The sequence below is a fragment of the Hyalella azteca genome, unplaced genomic scaffold (assembly GCF_000764305.2).
Source record: "Hyalella azteca isolate HAZT.00-mixed unplaced genomic scaffold, Hazt_2.0.2 contig7025, whole genome shotgun sequence".
Lineage (NCBI taxonomy): Eukaryota > Metazoa > Arthropoda > Malacostraca > Amphipoda > Hyalellidae > Hyalella > Hyalella azteca.
This window is the reverse complement of record NW_025937161.1, coordinates 287,353-309,682: the sequence shown is the minus strand read 5'-3', so window position 1 is coordinate 309,682 and position 22,330 is coordinate 287,353. Positions and strand designations below refer to the sequence as shown.

At 36.3% G+C, this 22,330-nt stretch overlaps 3 protein-coding genes across 3 annotated transcripts; 2 read left to right on the top strand and 1 right to left on the bottom strand.

Moving 5' to 3' along the window:
* The first annotated feature begins 504 nt into the window (after window positions 1-504).
* LOC108672639 (activating signal cointegrator 1 complex subunit 2 homolog) lies at window positions 505-5,951 on the top strand. The gene is made up of 4 exons (XM_018160350.2): window positions 505-556; window positions 2,353-2,403; window positions 3,723-3,845; window positions 4,644-5,951. The coding sequence occupies exons 1-4, from the start codon at window positions 533-535 to the stop codon at window positions 5,250-5,252; spliced, it is 807 nt and encodes a 268-aa protein (XP_018015839.1). The 5' UTR covers window positions 505-532; the 3' UTR covers window positions 5,253-5,951.
* Window positions 5,952-10,041: 4,090 nt separating this feature from the next.
* On the top strand, window positions 10,042-12,136 carry LOC108672625. The gene is made up of 4 exons (XM_018160326.2): window positions 10,042-10,575; window positions 10,838-10,951; window positions 11,317-11,478; window positions 11,808-12,136. The coding sequence occupies exons 1-4, from the start codon at window positions 10,486-10,488 to the stop codon at window positions 11,886-11,888; spliced, it is 447 nt and encodes a 148-aa protein (XP_018015815.1). The 5' UTR covers window positions 10,042-10,485; the 3' UTR covers window positions 11,889-12,136.
* A 1,436-nt stretch (window positions 12,137-13,572) lies between these two features.
* Window positions 13,573-20,793, bottom strand: LOC108672638 (NADH dehydrogenase [ubiquinone] 1 alpha subcomplex subunit 9, mitochondrial). Its single transcript, XM_018160349.2, has 8 exons — window positions 20,630-20,793; window positions 18,586-18,812; window positions 18,219-18,410; window positions 17,885-17,986; window positions 15,659-15,792; window positions 15,253-15,417; window positions 14,579-14,768; window positions 13,573-14,231 (listed from the first exon to the last, which is right to left on the bottom strand). Exons 1-8 carry the CDS (start codon window positions 20,700-20,702, stop codon window positions 14,052-14,054), a joined length of 1,263 nt encoding a protein of 420 aa, XP_018015838.1. The 5' UTR covers window positions 20,703-20,793; the 3' UTR covers window positions 13,573-14,051.
* Window positions 20,794-22,330: the final 1,537 nt, after the last annotated feature.

Sequence of the window (22,330 nt, the reverse complement as noted above, 5' to 3'; positions counted from 1 at the left end):
GCATCCGCGTTCATGACTCGAAAACCAGACGGATCGCTATTCTCAGGATAATAAGTACAGAAATGCAATTTGATAAGTAATAATAATTTTTCCTCGTGATAACAAATAGTAAAATTATTAATGTCACGAAATTTTTTGTTGAGTTAACCACCATTGGCATTCATTTTCGAACTTTTTAAAACATAATTCAGTGTAGCCGAAAAGATACCTGTAACATTCCCCCCAAAAGATACCTGTAACTATCCCCCCAAAAGATACCTGTAACTATCCCCCCAAAAGATACCTGTAACTATCCTCCCAAAAGATACCTGTAACTATCCTCCCAAAAGATACCTGTAACATTCCCTGCAAAAGATACCTGTAACTATCCCCCCAAAAGATACCTGTAACTATCCCCCAAAACAAAACCATCTGAGGGTGCGTGAAGGGGAGGGGCGGTCCCCGGGGAGGGGGGGCCGTGGTCACGTTTATATATCAGCAGCCTCGTCGCTATGTTTCGTCAGTGTCGTGAGTGCCGACAAAGTAAACAGTCATGGCTATCATAATAGTGATGAACGTAAGTCAGATATCTGTGAAATATTATTTTTAGTCACATTTTCAACCACTTACCTCCATTCATCTGCATTCCCATTTTGTTAAATTAATTACACTATTCGGTTGTTCATGTTTTGTCTACGTAAATTTCCCCAATCAGAAGGTTCAAGTATCTTCGTATAGTACTAATTTAACATAGTCTTTGCTTGCTGTTAAACATTATTAGTATAAACGGTAAACATAAACTTATGAATGACTTGGAACGGTCCAAGCTTTTCCATACCCTAAACTAGTCACGGCTTTCGATTATCAGCAATAATTCTGCCGATGTAATAAATCTATGTTCCCCGTTTTTAGCGCATTTTCTCATTTATGGAAAAAGAGCTATTGTGCTCGTCATTTCCGTCCGTCCGTCCGTCTGTCAGTGACTTCACGGACGGATGAGAAAATGCGTTCTCTATCATTCACTGCAGTGAGTACTAAGTTATATTTTTTTATGGCTAATAAGTGGGCTAAATTTCTTAGCTCAGTTACGCGGGTTTGAGAGTTTCTTGCATAGCGAACCCGATGCTCACATGTTGGCTCGAAAGAATTTCCGCTAACCTCCTTTTAAGCTCACATTCAAGTTCACTTCAAGATGTGTGAATGAACTCAGGCAATATTTCATTATGCATCTGCAAGCGCTTCGATTGTTAGCGCTGCAAGGCCACAAAAAACTATTGATGCTTCAGTGAAGCGGAAATGCTGAGCTGCACCTACAAGCTCCAATAAACGCTTGCATTTGATTTGTTGGGATAAAAACTGCTTTAAACAAACAAATTTAAAACATAAAACAAATAAAAAATTAATTACAAAACAAATTTAATTACAGCTTAACATTCTAGTTTATTTCCAATGAATACGCAGTATAGAATGTTGTCAATAAATTTTGTCACAGGCTGCATTAAAATTTATTTTATTAACAACAAAAAATTTTCTAATGATCTGTGAATGAGGACCGCCTAATGAGCTGCAGGATTCTATATTGTTCCGTTGAAGTCGTCAGACATACATCATAAAAAAATATAACTCAGTACTCACTGCAGTGAGTGACAGAGAGCGCATTTTCTCGTCGACGAAAACTTGAGGTCACGGACAGACGGACGGACAGACGGACAGACAGACAGACAGACGGACGGACGGACATGGCGAGCACAATAGTGCATTTTTTCCATAAATGAGAAAATGCGCTATAAAGCAGTATTCCTTAAGCAATCTATGTAGGTATAATCATATTGATCATTATATGAATCGTGAATACCGTCCCGATATACCTTAAAATTTAAAGCATTATCTGAGGCGCTTCTGAATGTTTTGCCGCCTTGAAAACAAAGTTAAGCAACGTCTTGGTGCTACAGTGCCGCATTGTCGCAAGGGACTGAAATTTCAAACAATGATTTCATGACCGGTGACCGTGACTGTCACCACAGGTGTTGTGATATACAATTAGTCTTATAATGAAGACGAGGTACAAGACGATGGCAAACAGAAGGGACCAAGAGGAACTATATTTATCCTTTCGTGAATATTCAAGATGTAATCAATTCAAATAACAACCTTTTTATGCAATTACATTACTAGCACATTTACACTGGTAAAGCCCCGCCCAGTTGTTTTTCTTTACATTTAGGATATTTGTTTACCTACCTCGTGTAAAACTTGCCTTCAAGAAGAAACAGGACTCTAAACACTGCCATTATTTAGTGAAAATCTCTTTCCTTCTCATTATTTTTCTCATGGTCAACATTTGCATATATTGAAAGAACCTTAATTTTTCAGGTATTGGCGTGTGTGGTGGGGGTTACCTTCGGTCAGCATCACCACTTGCAGGTACATAGCTTTATGCATTATTTTAAACCGGTTCCAATGTTAAAAGTTTCGTTGATTTGAAATCATTTCGGATTTAGTACATTCAGTTTAGATTGAGCCTAATTTTTAATAAATAAGATTCGTTTCCAGTGTTTGGTCGTAAAAATAAAATGAACAAATAGAAAATTATTTACCTACGGAGTTAATTTGACTCTTGCTTGGACGTTTGAATCTGAAAAATACGCGAACTTATTCCAAAAATTCTTGATTTGATATTTTTGTGGTCATGCCTGATGGCCGCCACTAGAAGTGCAGACAAAAATATTAATTGAAAGCTAAAATAACCTGCTCCTACCGTGGTGCAATCCTAGTGAATGCTTAACCCTGCCCGCACCTAACAACCCTGCCTACGGGAGTTGGTGGCTCGTGTTGCCCTACCTTATTATTGCTTATTATAGCGTCACAAAGTCAGAGAGAAATTATTCGATTTGAATGATGCAGTGGGAATCCACGCTTTCTTTAAACGTATGCGATTTTTTGTCAAGTTCAAGGCGCGACGTATGGGTTAATCCTTTATTGCATCATTTAATTGACTAGAAGGTGGCATTAGTCCCAGTTTCTAAGTCAAGAATGGCAATGATCTATTTCCAGTCTCAATTTTTTAAGTCTATCTGTTACACTAATTTTCATTTTAGTCACTAGATCTTGCGAAATCTCAGTTTCCAAAAACGATTCTAACAAATTCTTCAAGAATCTCGTCAAAATCAATCTTCAAGGCTTCTGCTTTGTTTACCTTCGAGCGACAATGTAAAAAAATTGTTAATGCATTAATCTCAATTTTTTCCATCGTCCGAAAAGTCATTCCCGTTTTGATATCAATGATCGAGAATGAGGGGAAACATTCAAATTTTGTTTAAATGTTTCAAATTGTGCAATATTTCAATGTTCAAATTTTGTTTGAATGTTTCAAATTCTTCAATATTTCAATGTTCAAATTTTGTTTGAATGTTTCAAATTTTTCAATATTTCAATGTTCAAATTTTGTTTGAATGTTTCAAATTGTTCAATATTTCAATGTTCAAATTTTATTTGAATGTTTCAAATTTTTCAATATTTCAATCTTCAAATTTTCTTTGAATGTTTCAAATTGTTCAATATTTCAATGTTCAAATTTTGTTTGAATGTTTCAAATTGTTCAATATTTCAATCTTCAAATTTTCTTTGAATGTTTCAAATTGTTCAATATTTCAATGTTCAAATTTTGCTGGAATGTTTCTAATTATTCACTATTTCGATGTTCAATTTTTTTTATATTTGTTCTCATGGAAGTAATGTTTCAGAGTTTGCAACAGTCACACCTGCCCCAGGACCAGAACGTGATAGCGGCCACCCAGCAGTTCCTGCAGCAGTTCGCTGCCCTGCAGGCCAAGGCGGCCGCCGCGCCGGACACCAGCGTCCACAAGGTGGGAGCTTGCCTTGTTCAACACTATATACATTACTGTGTACTTTGCTGTGGCTATTCATGCTGTTTAATTGAAATTTTCCTGCTGTTTAGTTGAAATATTCCTGCTGTTTAATTCAGCGCGAAATTTATTGATAGATTGCGCTACCGACACAAGGTGCGCTCGCCATGCTTAGCACCTCATACCAACTTAGTCTTTTTCTCTGAATATTCCTGATGTTTAATCCAATGCAATATTAATTAATGTTGCGTTGTCCAAATGATTCCTATGAGAAAATCTTGAACGGGTTGAGAGAAAAAAACAAAATGAATTCTATTGAGTCGCTGCTTGGGAGCATTTCTACAGTCGCACAAATATTTTGCCTGTAAGATTATCTGACATGAATTTTCCTTAACATCCCTCAAATATATTAAGTAACTCGTACGTACTTATTTAATACATGTACTTATGGGCGTGGGATTTAATTCAAGTCAAAAAGGCAAATTAAGCTCGGTTTATCCTAAACTCAACTTTGAATTAAGATCTTACCCTAGCTTGTTTCAGTTTTGGTGAACAATAGTTGTCGCAGACTGGCTTCGGAATGAATAAGAATTTTAGCGCCCTGAGCTTATGCAGAACAACTTGCATATGTTGGAACAAGAACTGCGTGACATTGCAGATCGATGAAACGTGCATTTATTTAAAAAAAAATTATCATGAGCTGATTGTTCTCCAATTTTTTTACATTTTTATCCTGATATTTCTGGGTTGCCGATCTCGTCGTGCTTTCATCGTCGTGTTTCCACGGTTTCCTTGCAGAAGGTTTCGTTCAACTCGCCAGCCCCTGCCACCCAAGCCCCCGCCTTCATCTCGGGCATCCTGCCTGAGGAGCCAATCAATGCAGCCATCAGGCAACTGCACCAGCAACTCAAACCTCGCAGCGACAGCAACGTGAACCTCCTCCAGCACAACGACCCTCACAGACCAGCTCAGCAACAGCAGCCTCAGCACTTCCAGCAGACCCAACATCATTTCCAGCAACCGCAGCACCAGCAATCCCAACAACAATTCAACCATCCTCCAGAACATCAACAAAACCAGCCTCTGAATCACTTCCAGATGCAGCTTTTCCACCACCCCCAGCAACAACCCCTGCAGCAACAAACTAACCATCAGCAACAGCTGTTTAACCCGCAGAACATAGCACCTGTTCATAACCAGTTCGGACACGTGATCAATCCTAACCGGTTCCCTGGCCCCCTCGCTGACGACCTCCCTGCTGCTGTGGGAGGCCCTTTACAGCCCGTGGGCCCCACGGCCGCTGTTCACCAGGCCCAGCAGCAACTCGCCCAAGCACACATGACCATATTGGCCCACCACGCTACGCTCCCCCAGACACCCCCGCCAGAAAAGAAGGAGAAGCAGTAAAGTGTGCGTTTGCAAGACGTCTGGAAATAGCATAAAATTTAAATATAACGGAAGTAGCCTAGATAGAAGATACACACAATGCTTTCCTAAGTGTAGACTGTCTCTCATAGTTGCATTACTCAGGGGAGATACGTAGGAACATTTTTTTTAGTTTTATGGGGAGGATTGCTATATTATTGTGATTAATATTCATACGTCCAAAGCTATTACCGGATAAATGCAAAGTTTTCTTGATGAATTCTAATTCAAATCTTATATTTGTAAAAGTGGTTAATACATTTTCCAAACCCATTGGCTATTGCAGTTCTACAGTATATTATATTAAAGTATTACATATATGCTCCAAATCTAACACCGATGCACTTTTTCAAACCGCTATGCTTTCGTTGAAACGATTTTGTTTGCGTGATTGAAAAAAATGACAATTCAGATCAGACATTGGACATTCTACCGAGCCGCATTTGTTTCCGATTTGTCCAGTCACTAGTTTCGTTTGTCTCATCCCTGTAAATGTGAATCTATAATTCTAAATTTGCTATTAATATTTTCATACATGACTTTTCACTTCACACGAGTCGGTAATTGCTCTCTATTATCATCGCAATGGATGTTGTGTCAAACAGTACAGTTTATCGACAATAAATTTACAGTTTATTTTCAGGACCCTAACTCTTGATCGCAAAAAACGTAGTTAATAAATCGAGCGTATCATTATTCCAGTAACTCGTAACTAGCAAGCTTTTCATTCCCTATAAGGGCATAGGGAGGATAGAGTGAGATCTGGTCTGAGTGGCTAGAATGAGATCTGGTCTGAGTGGCTAGAGTGAGATCTGGTCTGAGTGGCTAGAGTGAGATCTGGTCTGAGTGGCTTGAATGAGATCTGGTCTGAGTGGCTAGAGCGAGATCTGGTCTGAGTGGCTTGAATGAGATCTGGTGTGAGTGGCTAGAGTGAGATCTGGTCTGAGTAGCTTGAGTGAGGTTTAATTAACTGTTAACTTGTATGGAACCAGTTTGGATAGGCTCTTTGCCTTTTAATTTTGCAACTAAATCTCATACGAATTATTTATTGGAATAAATACCATAAAATAATAAATGTATTATTATTTTTTGGAAGGTGTTTTGCCTCTATTTAACATAACAGAAATGTGCACAACAGGTTTTAGCATTTTAAGATTTAGCGTTAATACATTTGTATCTTGAAATTTCATTTACAACCCGTTGATTTATTCCCTTAAACAATAATATGACTATTCTACTAATACTTTATTACCAACTAACCGGTAACTAAACTTTTCGTGCTTGTGCACTTGAATGAACTACACGATAACTTGTTGAGTGATACGTCGCATTATTTGGCGTGGAGGCGGGCGGTCTTGCATCACTTTACCTCGCACGGGAAGCGTTCACGTGCCTAGCAACTCTCGAGCGAACTACGACTTCGTCACCCTGGCAACAAACGAACAGGTTTCGAATAAACGGCGAATTGCACCATGTCAGTTCCTGCTATACTTTGCTCGACTTTATGACGTCATTAAACTGTGTTGAACTTATGCAGGGAAGGCGATGCATTTAAAGGAATAAGTTTTAGCATACTTGTTGCAACTGATATACAGAACTGAAGCCATTTAAGTAATGAATTATCAAATTATTAATATGTAGATGAAATGCCATTTTTCATGTGAATGAGTTTTGAAAGAACTTGCACTAATAAAACGAGATTTTTGAGAAGATCTTCCCAGACCACGCCATAACATGCAACACCGCCCAAGCTTTTTATTTTTCAATATCATTCCTTTTTGCCCTCACATGACATTTGAACAAATCAATGGTATTTCAATTACATAATGTTTAATTTTAATTATATTTTTTATTAATGGAATGTTTTGATTATCTCGTCAAGCAGCTTTCACTAGCAAAGTATTATAACGAAATACCTCATTAAATTTATTTTGATGCGATCTTTATAATATTTTCTCTAACCTTAAGAAGAGCGCAATGGGAAGCGACACAATTTTCAATTAATTGTGAAATATTAAAAACTATAAATTTATCGAATGATAACACATTTTTCGAGTAGACAGGTGAACAATTTGGCAATAGAGGCGGTTTTCTAGCCTGAGCACGTACGGTTCATGATACAAACAAATTCAGACCCAACGCTATGCTGTTGCTGCTGTTGCGACCTGTTCAACAGAGAGACTGTTCCCATAAAGGCACAACTTACGTACTGTTACCGCTGTTGTGACCTGTTCAACAGAGAGACTGTTCCCATGAAGGCACAACTTACGTACTGTTACCGCTGTTGTGACCTGTTCAACAGAGAGACTGTTTCCATAAAGGCACAACGTACATACTGTTACCGCTGTTGTGACCTGTTCAACAGAGAGACTGCTCCAATAAAGGCACAACTTACGTACTGTTACCGCTGTTGTGACCTGTTCAACACAGAAACTGTTCGCATCAAGAGACGACAACATGCTTTTAACGTTGCTGTTGCCTACCATTAATGTAAAGGTTTCCATACAAATTCGCATGAGCCTCGCTAGAAAGAATCGGATGCCATCAAATCGGTTTAATAATTCTTCATAATTCATTCGATATGTTGAACTCAAACGCATCAGCATCTTGAATAGCTCGCAAGTTTCCAAATGAACTTTGCTGCCTGGAATTTCGATGGTTCAAGGAATGATAAATGCTCTGAGTCACTCAATGATCGTCTATCTTACGCCAATGATGCGTCTTTCATTCCAAATCGCTAATGATCATGGATGATCCCGGACATAATAAAGAATAAACAGTACATTTCAATATTTATTCATGCTAATAAGTTATCGGTGTGACAAATTTCAATTGCGATTTTCGCAATTCAAATTTAATTCCAAACTGAATTTCAATCATATTGAAAAATCACCCAATTTAATCATATTGCAATATGATTTAGATTTTCTTTGTCGATGGTTGTAGCCAGTAAATAAAAAAAGTCAGAAGGTAAAATTGAATCTTTACAATACAATTTTTGATAATTTAAACGATAGAATGAAATGCTCATTTAGATAGAACGGCCCGGACATGGCAACAGGAGAAAATGGCCGTAACGCGGCCCGGACATGGCAACAGGAGAAAATGGCCGTACCGCGGCCCGGACATGGCAACAGGAGAGAATGGCCGTACCGCGGCCCGGACATGGCAACAGGAGAGAATGGCTGTACCGCGGCCCGGACATGGCAACTGGAGAGAATGGCAGCGCTCTCCCTCCATCGCTGAGGCGGGGCCTCACAGCTGACCTCCCAAAACTGAACGAAACGAGTTTAGCTATTAATCTGTACTTAAACTCACCTAAAAATAATAATAAAAGCTGAAATTATGATCACAATGCCATGCCCATTATGAATCTTGCCTTAGAAACCGAATCCAGTTCAACGCTGAGCCACGGGCAGCACTGTAGCACTTCAAACGACTTCCGTTCCCTCTTTGAACGAGTATAGAAATTTAGACGACCCTGTTCCGAAGGAGACGTGGCAGTAGACCTTCGTTCTATGAGCAAACTCGTCAAGGTTTCTGATATAAAAGGATGGCCATCGAAGATGACAACTTCAGTTGCAGCGACGTGCGCTCTATTGAAACTAACTCGAATTTCTCGTCAGCGACGGGTGCTCTATTGAAAATTGATCGCTCTGTACAACTTTTACTCGCTTATTACTTCGACATATTAGATCAGAGCTATTTCCAGAGTCTGGACATTTCTTTACCTTCAAAATGAGTCACCCAGACCGAAACAATCAAATGGAAAACAATCATTTATATCAAGATATTCAATACCAAGATTCAGGTTATTATGACCCAGCACAAGGCATGGGCAGCACATATCAGGGGCACGCATATCCAAGTCAATCCACATCTCCTTTTCATTCGGACTTAGGAGCATATGCAGCATCTTCTTCAAGTTCTCGCTCCACCCTGGAAGATTTTAGGGGCATCAACCCTACAATTGACGAACAGTCGTTTGATGTAAGTATATTTAATTCATTCATACAGAGAAACCAGGCAAATGGGTTTGTAATCAACATTCTGGGCTCGGGACATTGTTCATTTTTTTAAATTTAATTCCCGATGTTTATTTTATTATGAAAATGAATTTCGCAAGCCGATATGGATCTTTGGTAAACAAATCGCGTCCGGAAGTATTCGTATAATTAATACACATCAGTCATTGAAAAGAGTAAATTTGTAAATTTTTCTGAAATGAATCAAAGAAAATAAAAAATATTCTATATCACTAATCACTATAACAAATATGATTACACCGATCGACGTCTTTAATTTAGACTGTAATTTATACATACAACACAGAGAAAAATGAGAACAGGTGAAGTAGCATCACGTTTCTGAGTTTTTTTCTGAATCACTCAAGTTAAATTCAGACGTTGAGGAATGATCGTTGATGATTATCAATAATATATTCAATAATATCATTCCAGCTTCACTTTCGTCGTCTGAATGAGTTTCGGTGGTCGCCACAAGAGGGCGTGCGGTACGAATTGAACAAATGCGGTAGAATCAATCACTATATTCATTCATTCATCATAATGCTAAAATAATATCTTAATGCTATTTTGAAGTGATATACTGAAATTTGATGGTAATTGTTAAAGGAATAAAATTATTCCATGATGAAACGACAACGCGTGTTCGTTTAATCTTCGATCGGCCATGTCACAAACACGTCGCATTGATGCCAGGCGCTGCTATTTTGTTACCATATCCTCACAGTCACAGACACAGTGCTGTTGTCAGCCGCGGGTAAAGCCGTGTTACCCGACAGTACTACATTATCGTTCAATTAAATTACCGGTCTATTTTACATCAGGTGCAAGCATGATCCTTCAAAAGTGACTAGTTTTAAAAATTAATCAAAGTGTTTGAAGAACTTGAAACAGAAATCAATTTCCATATTATTTTAATGAATGATGAACTGCAGATTTAGGGTACGTTTTGAAGTGAAGGTCAGCGAACCTGTTACCTGGATACCTACACAATTGCGCTGAATGACGCATCGATTAAATGCTGAACGTGCTGCATTTTTAATGGATCGAGGAAAATTCGTCCTGAATTGTGTCTCGTTCGCAAAAATGTCATCTGCTTTGCCAAGCTTCCATTTCAAAAAAGCTCATAGATTGAGAGCAATTAGAGGCCTTGTAGAGGTATAATTTAAATTTTAAATGCGTCACAAAACATGACTAGGCAGACTAGCTACAATATGGGTTCTAAAACGAACTTTTCCACTGAAACTTTGGCTGTTTCTTCTAAAGAAGACGCAAAGACGGTGAGATCTCGAATCGAAATCTCTGATGACTGCAAAATTTAGTTTCGACCGAAATTAGGCTACTCTGCTTTGTTGAGAAGAGGCTTTATAAATTCGTTGGTTACACATGGAAACTTGTTATGCAAAATAATTAATTTATTACATTGCTACAAAGTACAAATATGATCTTTTACTAGCTTGACTTTCCTGTTAATGTTTTCTTTTTGACTGTAATAACATTATTTTCAATGTTCATAGCTTGATGAAGTTCCCTGTTCTGCAGTATGACCCGTACCTAAAATCACCATTGGGCTGTTACGGAGCGGCGTCTGGAGAAGCTGCTGGTCTCGACTCCGACGACTGCTCTCCCAGTAGTCACGGCTCGCACCACGATGATGTCAGTTCTGAACTACGAAACCATAATTATTATGTACTTTCTGAATAACGTATATTGTTTTATTTATATTGACAAAAAGCCTTATGAGTATAACTGTATAACTAATTAATTAGTGTTACTATTAAATATTTAATGACTCAAAGATTTGGGTTTTTGCTAATTATAAGAAACGTGAAATACACTCTAATGACTTTCCTCACGTGACTTCTGTGTTGGACGAATTAGTTGATAATTACTACAGTTAACATGCGTGTCAAATAAACTATACACAGAGTTGCATGCTCTTATTCATTCTCAAACTCAGTGTAATTATAAGACTATCGACTCTCAATACCAAATATTTGCTAAATACTTCTGAACTTCAGGCGCACGGCATGGATGAAAGGTTGTTTCCAGAGGACGACTCGAATTACCAGCCCCCGAACCCTGCCCTCAACAAGCGGGGGGAGCCGAGGCAGAGAGCTGAGAAAAAATACCGGAAAGATTTTCCGGACGAGGAAACTTTTCTGCAATACAAGAAAGAGCAAGTAAGATGGACTTTTCCGCATGTTAGAAGAAACTGAGAAATTTAAGTTAGTTTAAAGCACAGAAAGTTATTGCTTCATAGAATCTTAATAAGAGGACTAACGTTTAGTCTGTTTAAAATTGCTTGAAATGTCTCCAGAATGGAGATATTAACGTTTTAAAATGAATAGAAGCACTAATTTTTTTGTCTAGTATAATTTATCAGAATTGCACACTCCACTATTTAGAACGAGGAAGAACAAACGTTGTCATTGCCTGCTTGACTTTCTATTCGTATGACAAATATTTCAACTTAAATAAATACATTCATTACTTTTCTTCATCCCTCTAGGACAAGAAGCGTCAGCAGAGAAAACGCGAAAAGGACAAGATTAAGAGGCAGACGAGCAACTCGCTGTTCCCTCCTTCATAAAATTTAGTTCCAGGCAATGGTTCAAAGGCTGCTTTCGTCGCTACTGAACATTCGCGAGTCGCCATGAAGCTCGAGTGGAACTGGAAAAATATCGCACGCTTTTGACCTTATTACTCAATTTTTACTGAGAGCTCAAAATTTATGTTAACATTCATTTGTGTTTACATTTCTAGAAAATCAGGTCCTTGTGCAGTATCACATTCAAAAAACATTTCAAATTAAGCCCAGAGTTCATAAAATATTAGAATATCATGTAACAATATTTTAAAATCATGTAACAATATTTTTAAATACGTTAATTTTTCTAATTTGTAAATTGTAACTAACTTGCGTTGTTACATAAAATAACCTTTCAGCCTTTCAGGCCATGTATTAACTCATCTTTACCATCGATCGAGTCTATGACGAGGTTGCTCGTCAAAAATTATCCTCACGCAACCTGTTACTAGATTTATTAATTCTTATTGTTGTCATTATAAGTCATTATTGTATTGCATGCGTACGTTGAAGCTTCTACTACGAACGATATTATTTCGGTGACTCGTTGCGAAGTTGTAAATGCAAAGAATATTGCTTGAAGTTGCTTACGAAGTAAGATTATAATTTATCTTGATAATATTATACCTCAGCTTGGTGATGCGAGTGCGTGACGTTGCATAGCGAATATTTTCTCGTGTCGCTTACAACTTGACGTTCAATGCATCAATGCTCATCTCAGGCTGCCTTCCACTGGAACGATGTTCATTGTGTGGGCCATTTGTTTTACAAATTGTTTATTTATTTAATTGTTTTCCAAATTGTAGAAGTTTATTGTATGCTAGGCTATTTATTCCATTATCATTGAACGCATACGCTCATGTTGGCAGATATTTTTAGTGTTGTACGAAGCAATAATTAATGACCCTTAATATATATCTATATATAAACTGTATATGACTCAATTTGTAAAAGCTTGGAGCTCATTCTTGAATCGACTATTTTTTCAGAACTGGCTCATATTTACGCCTAGAACGATCGATCGAAAAAATTTAATTATTCAAATGTTGACGATAAAAATCTAAGGATTTTACACGTACACACGGGTGTCAAACAGCCTGATTTTGATTATATAAATTCACCGATCGACGTGCTTTTGCTAGAATCGCTAAGCTTTACGCTCAACTTGTTGCCAGATTTTTAAAGTTTTTTTGTGCTTGTTATTTAAATGTGTCTACATAGGTACTTGTTATTTCTACGGTATTCTCTGCAAACGAAGCTTTAGTTTTTAAATGGCTGGGCAATAACTTCGAGATTACGTTGTCAAGTAGTAAACTTGTCCCTTGCAAGTGATCATGCTCCTAATGAGCGACTTTGTTCTCGTTGAAATTATTTATCAATTTATTATTTTTATGTTGTTAATTATCTTCACGTTTCATCTGTTTACTTAATTCTCTATCAATGCTTCCAGATATTGCATTTTTTCAACTTCTAGTGTAAGTCTTAATAAAATTGTGCATTTACTACCCCTTCGACTGTAGAAATTTAGCTCTAGAACGATAATCATAAATTAAAATAGAGCGACCTCAACACTAAAATATATTATTACATCTGTTACGGTAATGTGAATACTCCCAATTTAATTGACAATAAGGACATAGAATCATCCGAAAATAAATAAGGTTAATATTTATTTACATAAAGAACATTTGCTCTTATAAATAAAGAATAGCGTCCCAAATATTGCTCGACTGCCAATTAAATGAAAATAAGACTGTGTTGCCATTCCTGCTCAGCTTGCGATAAGAATCTATATGAACGAGCGATCGGATACCATAATGAATAGAATACAAAAGGAAGTTCTAGGCTTGAAAGACGTTAAATAAGCTTGAAAGATGCTTCTTCAAGTTAGACTTTCGTGCATATAAACAAATGAAATCAATTTTGCATAAGCCGACAATGGTGCATTTTCAAGTTTTAATCTCTAAGCAAAAGAATATCAGTCGATTCAAGTGGGAACGGAACGGTACATTTTATTGTGAGGCATTATAATAACTCTAATAAAATTAAGGGAAAGTGAAAATATTCCCCAAGAATGATCCACGCAGACAATTTTCTTGATTAGGCAGCAGCTGTTACCTGCGCCAAACTGAACCATAACATAATTCCTCGAAGTTTTCACTTGAGTTAAGCTTCAATGTACTTGGGTGGATGAGGAATAGGGAAGTCCCCGATCTCTTCTTCATAGGATTCGAAAGCCCTGTAGGGCCGCAGCTCCCACTCTATCCGCTCCTCCATCTTGATAGGAATTACACCGAGGTCCTCGAGCGTGGGCAGCTTCGGCGACACTATGTCAGTTACAGTCTCCTGCACAACGGTTAGGAACATCAGAATCATGCAAATAGTATTTTGCACGGAAATTTTAAATTTTATACTGAAAAAATGTTAAGAAAATTGTTAAGAATTGTGCCACACTTGGCTTCCTAAATATTCCGACCAAAACAGAACAGACCTAATACCAGTAATGTTAAGGGGAAAATGTGAGATACAAGTGTTTAGAACCACGAAATTGGAACCTATGCCCAGATATTTTCGGAAAATTACAAAAATTTCCGTCAAAGCACAGGTTCAGATGCCGTTCAAATTCAATTGTTTTCCAAAAAGTAGGCATATATTCTGTTGCAACACAAACTCACTCCCATTTTTGGACTTACTCGTTCAAGTTTTTCTTTAGTCTGAAAATTGATGGGGAAAGAAGGGAGGAATTCGTTCATTTTAGCTTTGATAAAAGGCATGGGATAAAACTTGATGTCTCTGATGGTGGTGCAGGTTTCCAGGCCGGGGCCCCGACGCAACACACGCAGGAACCACTCCACCAACTCGCGCAACTCGTAGCGTCGCGGTCTGCAACACAAATCAGGCCAATCATTTCAGCAATGAACTTAAAAGCGCGATCTGCAACCAAACTTCACGAGCATCTAACCTCGCAGCTCACATGAGAATCTCGTTTTAAAAATGTGCAACATAGTATTAATCAGTGAGATACGTAAAAAAACTTTTTTAACCAGAGATAAAAATTTCTTCTTTATTTGCAGCGTATGAATTTTATCAAAATTATGATCTAAGAGCGGTCACAACCATCACAGTAATTATGTGTTTAGAACCTGGATGATGAGAATAGGGGGCAAAGGCCTCAAGTCCAATAGCAGACAATCTAGCTAATATAACACATCACTTTTCAATTGACAGCAGAGTATGAACAGTTTCGATATCCTCATTTAAAATCGTTAATTATAACATACATTAAACGTGGGAAATTATTGCCCATTGCAATCGAAAATAGTGTTGAAACAAAGAACCTGCAGTAACATTGGTCATAATTCCTCACCCGACAGCCTGGTAGATCTGTCCCTCGGCACCGAGGTCTTTGAGGGCGGCGTTGACGATGCCCTGAGCCACGTCTCCCACATACACAGGCTGCTTGAAGATGCCGCGTCCAGCTTTAGGCACGGACAAGCTCCGGGCGTCGGAGCGCCACAAGTGGGCGTAGTACCTGAGGCAATCATCTCAAAAATTACTGAATGAAAGGAAAGTGCATGCTTGTCTCTTGAGAAATATTGCTCCAGGTGCACCGTAGTTTGGTCCACAACCGATCAAGATAGAGCTTGAACATTCGATCTCATACTTATAATTTTTAGAACAAATTATAAAACTGGTCGTTGGAAGAGGAGTCAAGTAATAATAATAATTAATAGCTAAGTTGGAAGAGGAGGAAGTTAGGTAGATGAGCTAACCTGAGGAAGCGATCCTCAGAGCCATAGACATCACTCGGACGGATGATGATCGCCTCAGGGAACTCGGCCAGCACAGCTTTCTCGCCCTCACCCTTGGCGGCCAAGAAAGGGGATCCACCGCTGATTATGGTGCCCTGAAACAAGATCATAATCAGCAATTAGAAAATTGCTATAAACATTGCATCATATACGTAATACAAAAGATGATGCAAAATAAACAGAGTTAACAACAATTCAAGAGACCAGAATATAGACTGAATCCATAAATAAAATTATATATTTATGATTTCAAGGAGTTCCTACTTAGGAGATGAATTCCAGTGAATTAAAAATTGATGATCATACAATTATTGTTGAAAATAAAAAAGATGAAAAATTGAAATTCAATGAGGATGCAGGATACAATTATTATTACTACCCTAGTAAAACGAGCTAAAATCGGAGTAATTTAAAAAAAGAAATGTAGACAGAGCACGTTATGTTGACATGCTAATAATATAGGTATATAATAAAAAATAAATATAAAAAACCTTTTTCAAAACCACGTTTTTCAGTTGATTACAAAACTAAAAACAAGTAAAAAAAATTGTAAAAACTACGTTTACAAAAAAAAAGAAACATTAACTATTCAGTGACTTGTCCTAAATTTTATTCTTGACATAAAATGAAGTCTAAAGTTTATTTTTTTCAAATCTTATGCTGAGAAAACACAAAAAACGTGGGGCGGGCACTGTGAAGATCTAAATATCATATATTATGAGGAGCTACAGATTAAGTATTATGAATAGAACTTGGGTAATGGATGTGTCTTAAAGCCCGCCCAACGTTTTTTGTGTTTTCTCAGCATAAGATTTGAAAAAAATAAACTTTAGACTTCATTTTAGGTCAAGAATAAAATTTTGGACAACTCGCTGAAAAATTTAATGTTTCTTTATTTGTCCGTTAAGAAAACGTGGTTTTCAAAAGTTTTTTAAAACGTTTTTCTTAGCTTAGCTTCGCGTTTGTTTGTTTGTTTGTTTGTTTGTTGTTAACATTGAGAACGAAAATTAGCCCACTTCTGATTGCTCTAGAGATCTGAAATTCGGCATGCAGCTATTTTCGCCTAACAATTTCAGATACAATCATAAAAACAAGCTATTAGAGACCTAAATTAGCTTAATTGAGTAAAGTATATATAAATAGTATATACATTGTATGACGTGCTGGCGCTGCCGTTATAGACGAGCAGGCGCTTACGCTGCGTATCATCGATACGTACGTCAAGTCAAGTAAATTGGCTTGCAACAACGTTTTTCATGTGTAGCAACGGACTAAAAAGGAGAAAATAAAATACTTAAAAAAAACTTTTTAAAAAACCACGTTTTTCTTGTGGACTAAAAAGTAGAAAATAAAATACTTAAAAAAAACTTTTTAAAAAACCACGTTTTTCTTGTGGACTAAAAAGTAGAAAATAAATTGTGGCTCGCCCCAAAAAACGTGGGTCGGGCTGTACGTTCACTATCAAATTTCCAAAATTCGTGTGTTGTGTGCTTTTCGCTTTAATCATAAATCTGCCCGACACACGTTTTTTGGGGCGAGCCACAATTTATTTTCTACTTTTTAGTCCACAAGAAAAACGTGGTTTTTTAAAAAGTTTTTTTTAAGTATTTATTTGTTTTATTCCATTGTTAGCGCATTTTCTCATTTATGGAAAAAATGAACTATTGTGCTCGCCATGTCCGTCTGTCTGTCCGTCCGTCTGTCCGTCCGTGACCTCAAGTTTTTGTCAACGAGAAAATGCGCTCTCTGTCACTCACTGCAGTGAGTACCGAGTTATATTTTTTTAAGCTTTGTAACTACCAGAAGAATGTGGTTTTCAAAAATGGTTTTTATATTTATTTATTAGTTTAGCAATTTTAGCAATTCAAATCATTTTCCAGGGTTGACAACTCTGGATGTTCAACAAAAAACTCGATTCCCAAACGTGAATTTTTAGTTTTTTTAATTGAAAAAAATTTTAACTTATTACTTCTGACAATCAAATCTTGAATTGTTAGGCAGCACAAGAATGCATACCAAATTTTATGTTTCTAGGATCTTCAGAAGTGCGCTAAATGAAGTTTTGAATTTTTGATGACAGACAGACAGACACAAAGCAAAAATAAGAAAAACGTGGTAATAAAATAATAGCTCCATACTCAACAGAAAGTTACGGGTTTGTTATCTCTGGATCATCTAGATTTTCACCTCATGGTTCCTATCAGAGTTGAGAGCAGACACGTGGATGAAGCGCTCCACTCCAACCTTCTTGGCAATCCGAGCAAGTCGAGCAGCACCTTCTACATGAACCTGAACAATAAATTATTGTTGCTATAATTCTTGCACAAACATAATAATAATATTTATTTTCATGAAAATTAAAATATAACCAAATTTAGAGCATTCAGGAGTCACTTTAACAGTCACAGATCCATTTGACATTTTGGCAAGAATCAGAAAACAATTAACAACAACAGAAAACAATTAACAACAGTTACAACAGATTGTTGTAACTGTTGAGAAACTACAGCATAATACTCACTTGATGGAGAGTGAAGTTTTTAGTAGGCCAATCCCTGGACACTAAATTTACAACAATGTTGGAATATTTCATGGCTTTGGCAATGACTTCTTCATCACACAAGTGGTAATGGCAGAACACAACCTGCCCCAAGTCACCAACAAGCTTCAAGTGGCGAGCGTCATAATAATCCCCGCGGTAAGGGATCACAAGCTGCAACACAAAAAATCAAGGGGAAGAATTTATTACTAATGAATAATACAGAAAAAATAAATAATTATTTCATGCAGCTCATATAACTACACAAGAAGTACAATTTTACAGGACACTCCTAAACATATGAAATAAATATATATTTATGCAATTGATTATCGTAATTTTTGCCAACCTGAGTCCCAGTTTTGCCAAACCGGTTGGCCACATATCTTCCCATGAATCCTGTAGCACCAAATATGGTGCAAACATTTCCAGAAAATGAGCTGCGGCCCCCTCTTCCACGTTTAAGTTGTGCTGGATCAACAGTTTTGATGAATTTGACATCAGATGAATACAGGCAATTGTTCAGGATGTGGTTTCCAGCAGAATAGATGGCTCCCACTCCATTCAATGGTAAACCTGTAAATATTAATTAAATTAGTGTCCATTTAAATTAATATCATTTCCAGGTTTCCATATGCTTTAAAAATAATTCCTATTGGTTTTCTATTAATATAAAAATAAAAAATGTTGCTTTGAGGTCCAAACACCAATTTAAAAGTATAAGAACCTTTGCAAGGGCCATTTAGAATCCTATTTATTAACCTAGTATGTGTCCCTGCAGTTCTGCTGATCATCAGCGCTGTGGCATAAAAAAATCTTGTTTAATGGGAAATAAATACAAACGGTCCTTATATTAAAAATCTCAATGTAAACTTAAATTAAGCCAACATACATATGGTCTTTGCATTAGGAATTACTCATTTCTATTGAAAAAATTTAGGATTTTTTTAAATAAGGTGAGGTAAGATTGAAGTTCAAACATTTGCACAGTAGTAATACAGGTTGAGCAAATAACCAAAAATAGGGGCTTTAGGGGGTAACTAATTTTGTGATGTGACTGATGTCTATTCTTGTTTTTACAACACTTCTCTTTAACTTCACTTCTTGTTTGTCTGTCTGTCTGTCTGCTACAAATCTTGTAATCAAAATTTAATACTCTTCTACTTATCCTATCGATCTGAAATTTTGCCCACTTGTGTAAAGTTGGAGACAATGCATGAATCAAATGTCAAATAAATGATTTTAGAAATTGAAAAAAAAATTTTTTTTCAATGTTAAAAAAATTGAAAAAATAATATTGTCAGCTGCAAATCTTATAACTGATATTTGACACACTTTTACCTGTCTAATTGATCTGAAATTTTGCACACTTGTGTGAAGTCAGAGGCAATGCATGAATCAATTTACAGAATAAATAATTTTGAAAAAATTTATATATTAAAAAAAAATTATATATAGGTGGTACGGTATTTAAAAATTGAAAAAGTATTTTTTTTTTTTCGAAAATTAGATGAAAAATTCATTGTACATCTGTAAGATTGGAGATACTGGATTCTTTGGAAGTGTTGTCTTTAAAAAGTAGTTTTTAAACGTATATTGTACTAAAGGTTAATATGAGTCTGAGAAAGGAATAAATATGTTAATTCAATGTCATTTAATAATTAAAGGTTACCTTAAATAACATTTATGAAGAATATTTGGCAAGTCAAGCACCCATTTTAGTTTAATGATAAATTGATAACTGATAAGCATTTATAATATAATATATCTGCATTGCCAGCATTGGTGCGTACATATAGATAGCTATATAGAACAATTATGTTCATTTCAACCAAATGAAAGATTACAAATTAATCCACTGTAAAAAATTAATAGTAAAAAAAATAGCTTATCTTTAACAAAAAAAATACTGTAGTTAGTTTTAGGTTTTAACATTTTAATGTATTTTATAGACATGTTACTTGAGATAGGTCTATAATGTTCAAAACTTCAATGTATGTTTTCCAATAGAGAACATACCTTGAATAAAATTCTTACAGTTCCACTCTCAAGTCTGTAAATTAATTTGCATAATATTTAGTATTAATATTTTTCATAATCACGGTAAATCACCTAGTATTTTTCTTTAAAAAACCACATACTTTTACAAGTTAAGAGAAATTATTTGCATTTTATCAAATTAAAAATTTACAATTTCAACTCAGAATTTTGGCTTAAAGTTAATATTGCAACCTTGCAGTTGCAGGTTCAGCCAGTTCAGGGTCTGAGGGTCAGGTCCTGAGGTTCATAACGAGTGCCGAGTTGACCAATAATTTGCAGACAGTTGCAGTCTTGCAGATGTCACTGTGTTGATTTATGGCAAACTATGACCAGTATAAATAAAATTAACTCACCAAATTGTAGGATACGAGCATTTTTGGCCGCTGATAGAGCCATCGCAGAAGACCTTGCGACACCCAAGTTCATCTGTAATTTTGGCCCCTTTGGCCCTTTTCTCAGTTTCCACTAGTCAACGGTTGTGGTCACCACAATGTTCACAAAATCTACACTTCTTCGAACTCCTCAGCGATATCGCCAGCTGACTCAAATGAAAAAGACAACTTTGGTGCAACCGAACAGCTTGCTATAAAGTCCTTCAATGCAGATAAAATAAGCATGAAGTTCAAAATATTGCAAATTATTAGCAATAAGTATCGCGCAGAGGAAGTAAGCACCACAGCGTAATTTTTTGCGTGATTTTGTTCAAGTTTAAAAAAATACAACGCAACTTTTGAGCAAATGAAGATTTAATAATATACTTACGTTTAAAAATTACTTTTTAAAGACAACACTTCTAAAAAATCCTGTGTATCCAATGTAAAACATGTACAATGAATTTCTAATTTTAATTTCGAATATCAACAAAAATAATTTTTTTAATATTTTAATACATAAAATAAATTAAAATTTCAAAATTATTCATTCTGCCAATTGATTTATGCATTGTCTCCGACTTTATGCAAGTATGCAAAATTTCAGATCGATTGGATAGGTAGAAGCATAGTTGAATTAATATTCAATTCAACTATGGGTAGAAGTGTGTTAAAAATCGATGATAAGATTTGTAGCAGACAGACAGACAAACAACAAGAAGTGAAGTTAAATAGAAGTGTTGTGAAAAGGCCTTCAATTCTGATTAGATCTGCATAAAATGTTATAAATAAAGATTTAATAGCAGGCCACTATGGTAGGAAGAATGAAAAATTTTTAAAGAGCCACTAAACGATCAAGCGGCATGATCAAAAGCTTGAGTCAATCGATTCACCAAAATTCACCCAACGTGAGTGACCGTGTAGGAACCCGTTTGACGCTTAAAGCGAGGCTTGATGGTTAGTGTTAGAAAGTTTGATCGATGAAATTGATTATTCGAAAGATTCACATATTTTTTAAGGAAAAGAAGGCCAAATCAGTAGTCGCGACCATTGTGAAAAATTTAATTTGTTTGTAATTTTAGAAATTATATGATCTACTTTATGTCAGATTTTTCGGTAGTTCATGAATTGCTTTATGAGCTCTAAATTTTCGAGTTCCATTCGTTTTCTAAGCTAGTTTACCGCCAGTAGCTCTTCTTTTGATTCGATATAGATTTATACAATGGCAAATTTGTGAATCTGATGGCAAAAATTTAACATTGAAAGCAACAGGAATAAATTTGATAGTCAACTTTTGAGGTGCTTGAAGATTTGAGTGAAATAATAGAAATAGTTATTATAAATCAGTTTTGTATCCTAGACTACTAACTAATTATTACATCAATGTTCTTTTGGAGTCAGATCAACCCAAAGAGTTTAACTCAGTTTAACTGAGATCGGTAGATCCTGCGTAGCAATTTAAGATTTAACATTTGGGGACCGATGAGTGACACCGAGAAGATTGACTTCCGAGCAGATTTAACGCATTACTTGCCACCAAAATCAACACAGCAGCTCATAAAAAAACACTAGCAAACTAATGAGTATGCACTGACCCCCTTTCTGATATGAGGTAGGTTTTGATCAAAATATAGAAAGTAGGCCAGCAGATTGATGTTGGTTGAAGCGCACGTCAATCGTTTT

Coding starts and splice junctions, on each gene's coding strand:
- LOC108672638 (XM_018160349.2), bottom strand. CDS start 20,702: ATGAACTTGGGTGTCGCAAGGTCTTCTGCGATGGCTCTATCAGCGGCC. Junction 18,813..20,629: donor TGCTCGTATCCTACAATTTG/GTGAGTTAATTT, acceptor TAATATTTACAG/GTTTACCATTGAATGGAGTG. Junction 15,793..17,884: donor ACTCTGATAGGAACCATGAG/GTGAAAATCTAG, acceptor ATCTTGTTTCAG/GGCACCATAATCAGCGGTGG.
- LOC108672639 (XM_018160350.2), top strand. CDS start 533: ATGGCTATCATAATAGTGATGAAC. Junction 557..2,352: donor CTATCATAATAGTGATGAAC/GTAAGTCAGATA, acceptor TTAATTTTTCAG/GTATTGGCGTGTGTGGTGGG. Junction 3,846..4,643: donor CGGACACCAGCGTCCACAAG/GTGGGAGCTTGC, acceptor GTTTCCTTGCAG/AAGGTTTCGTTCAACTCGCC.
- LOC108672625 (XM_018160326.2), top strand. CDS start 10,486: ATGACTAGGCAGACTAGCTACAATATGGGTTCTAAAACGAACTTTTCC. Junction 10,576..10,837: donor CTAAAGAAGACGCAAAGACG/GTGAGATCTCGA, acceptor CCTGTTCTGCAG/TATGACCCGTACCTAAAATC. Junction 11,479..11,807: donor TGCAATACAAGAAAGAGCAA/GTAAGATGGACT, acceptor TCATCCCTCTAG/GACAAGAAGCGTCAGCAGAG.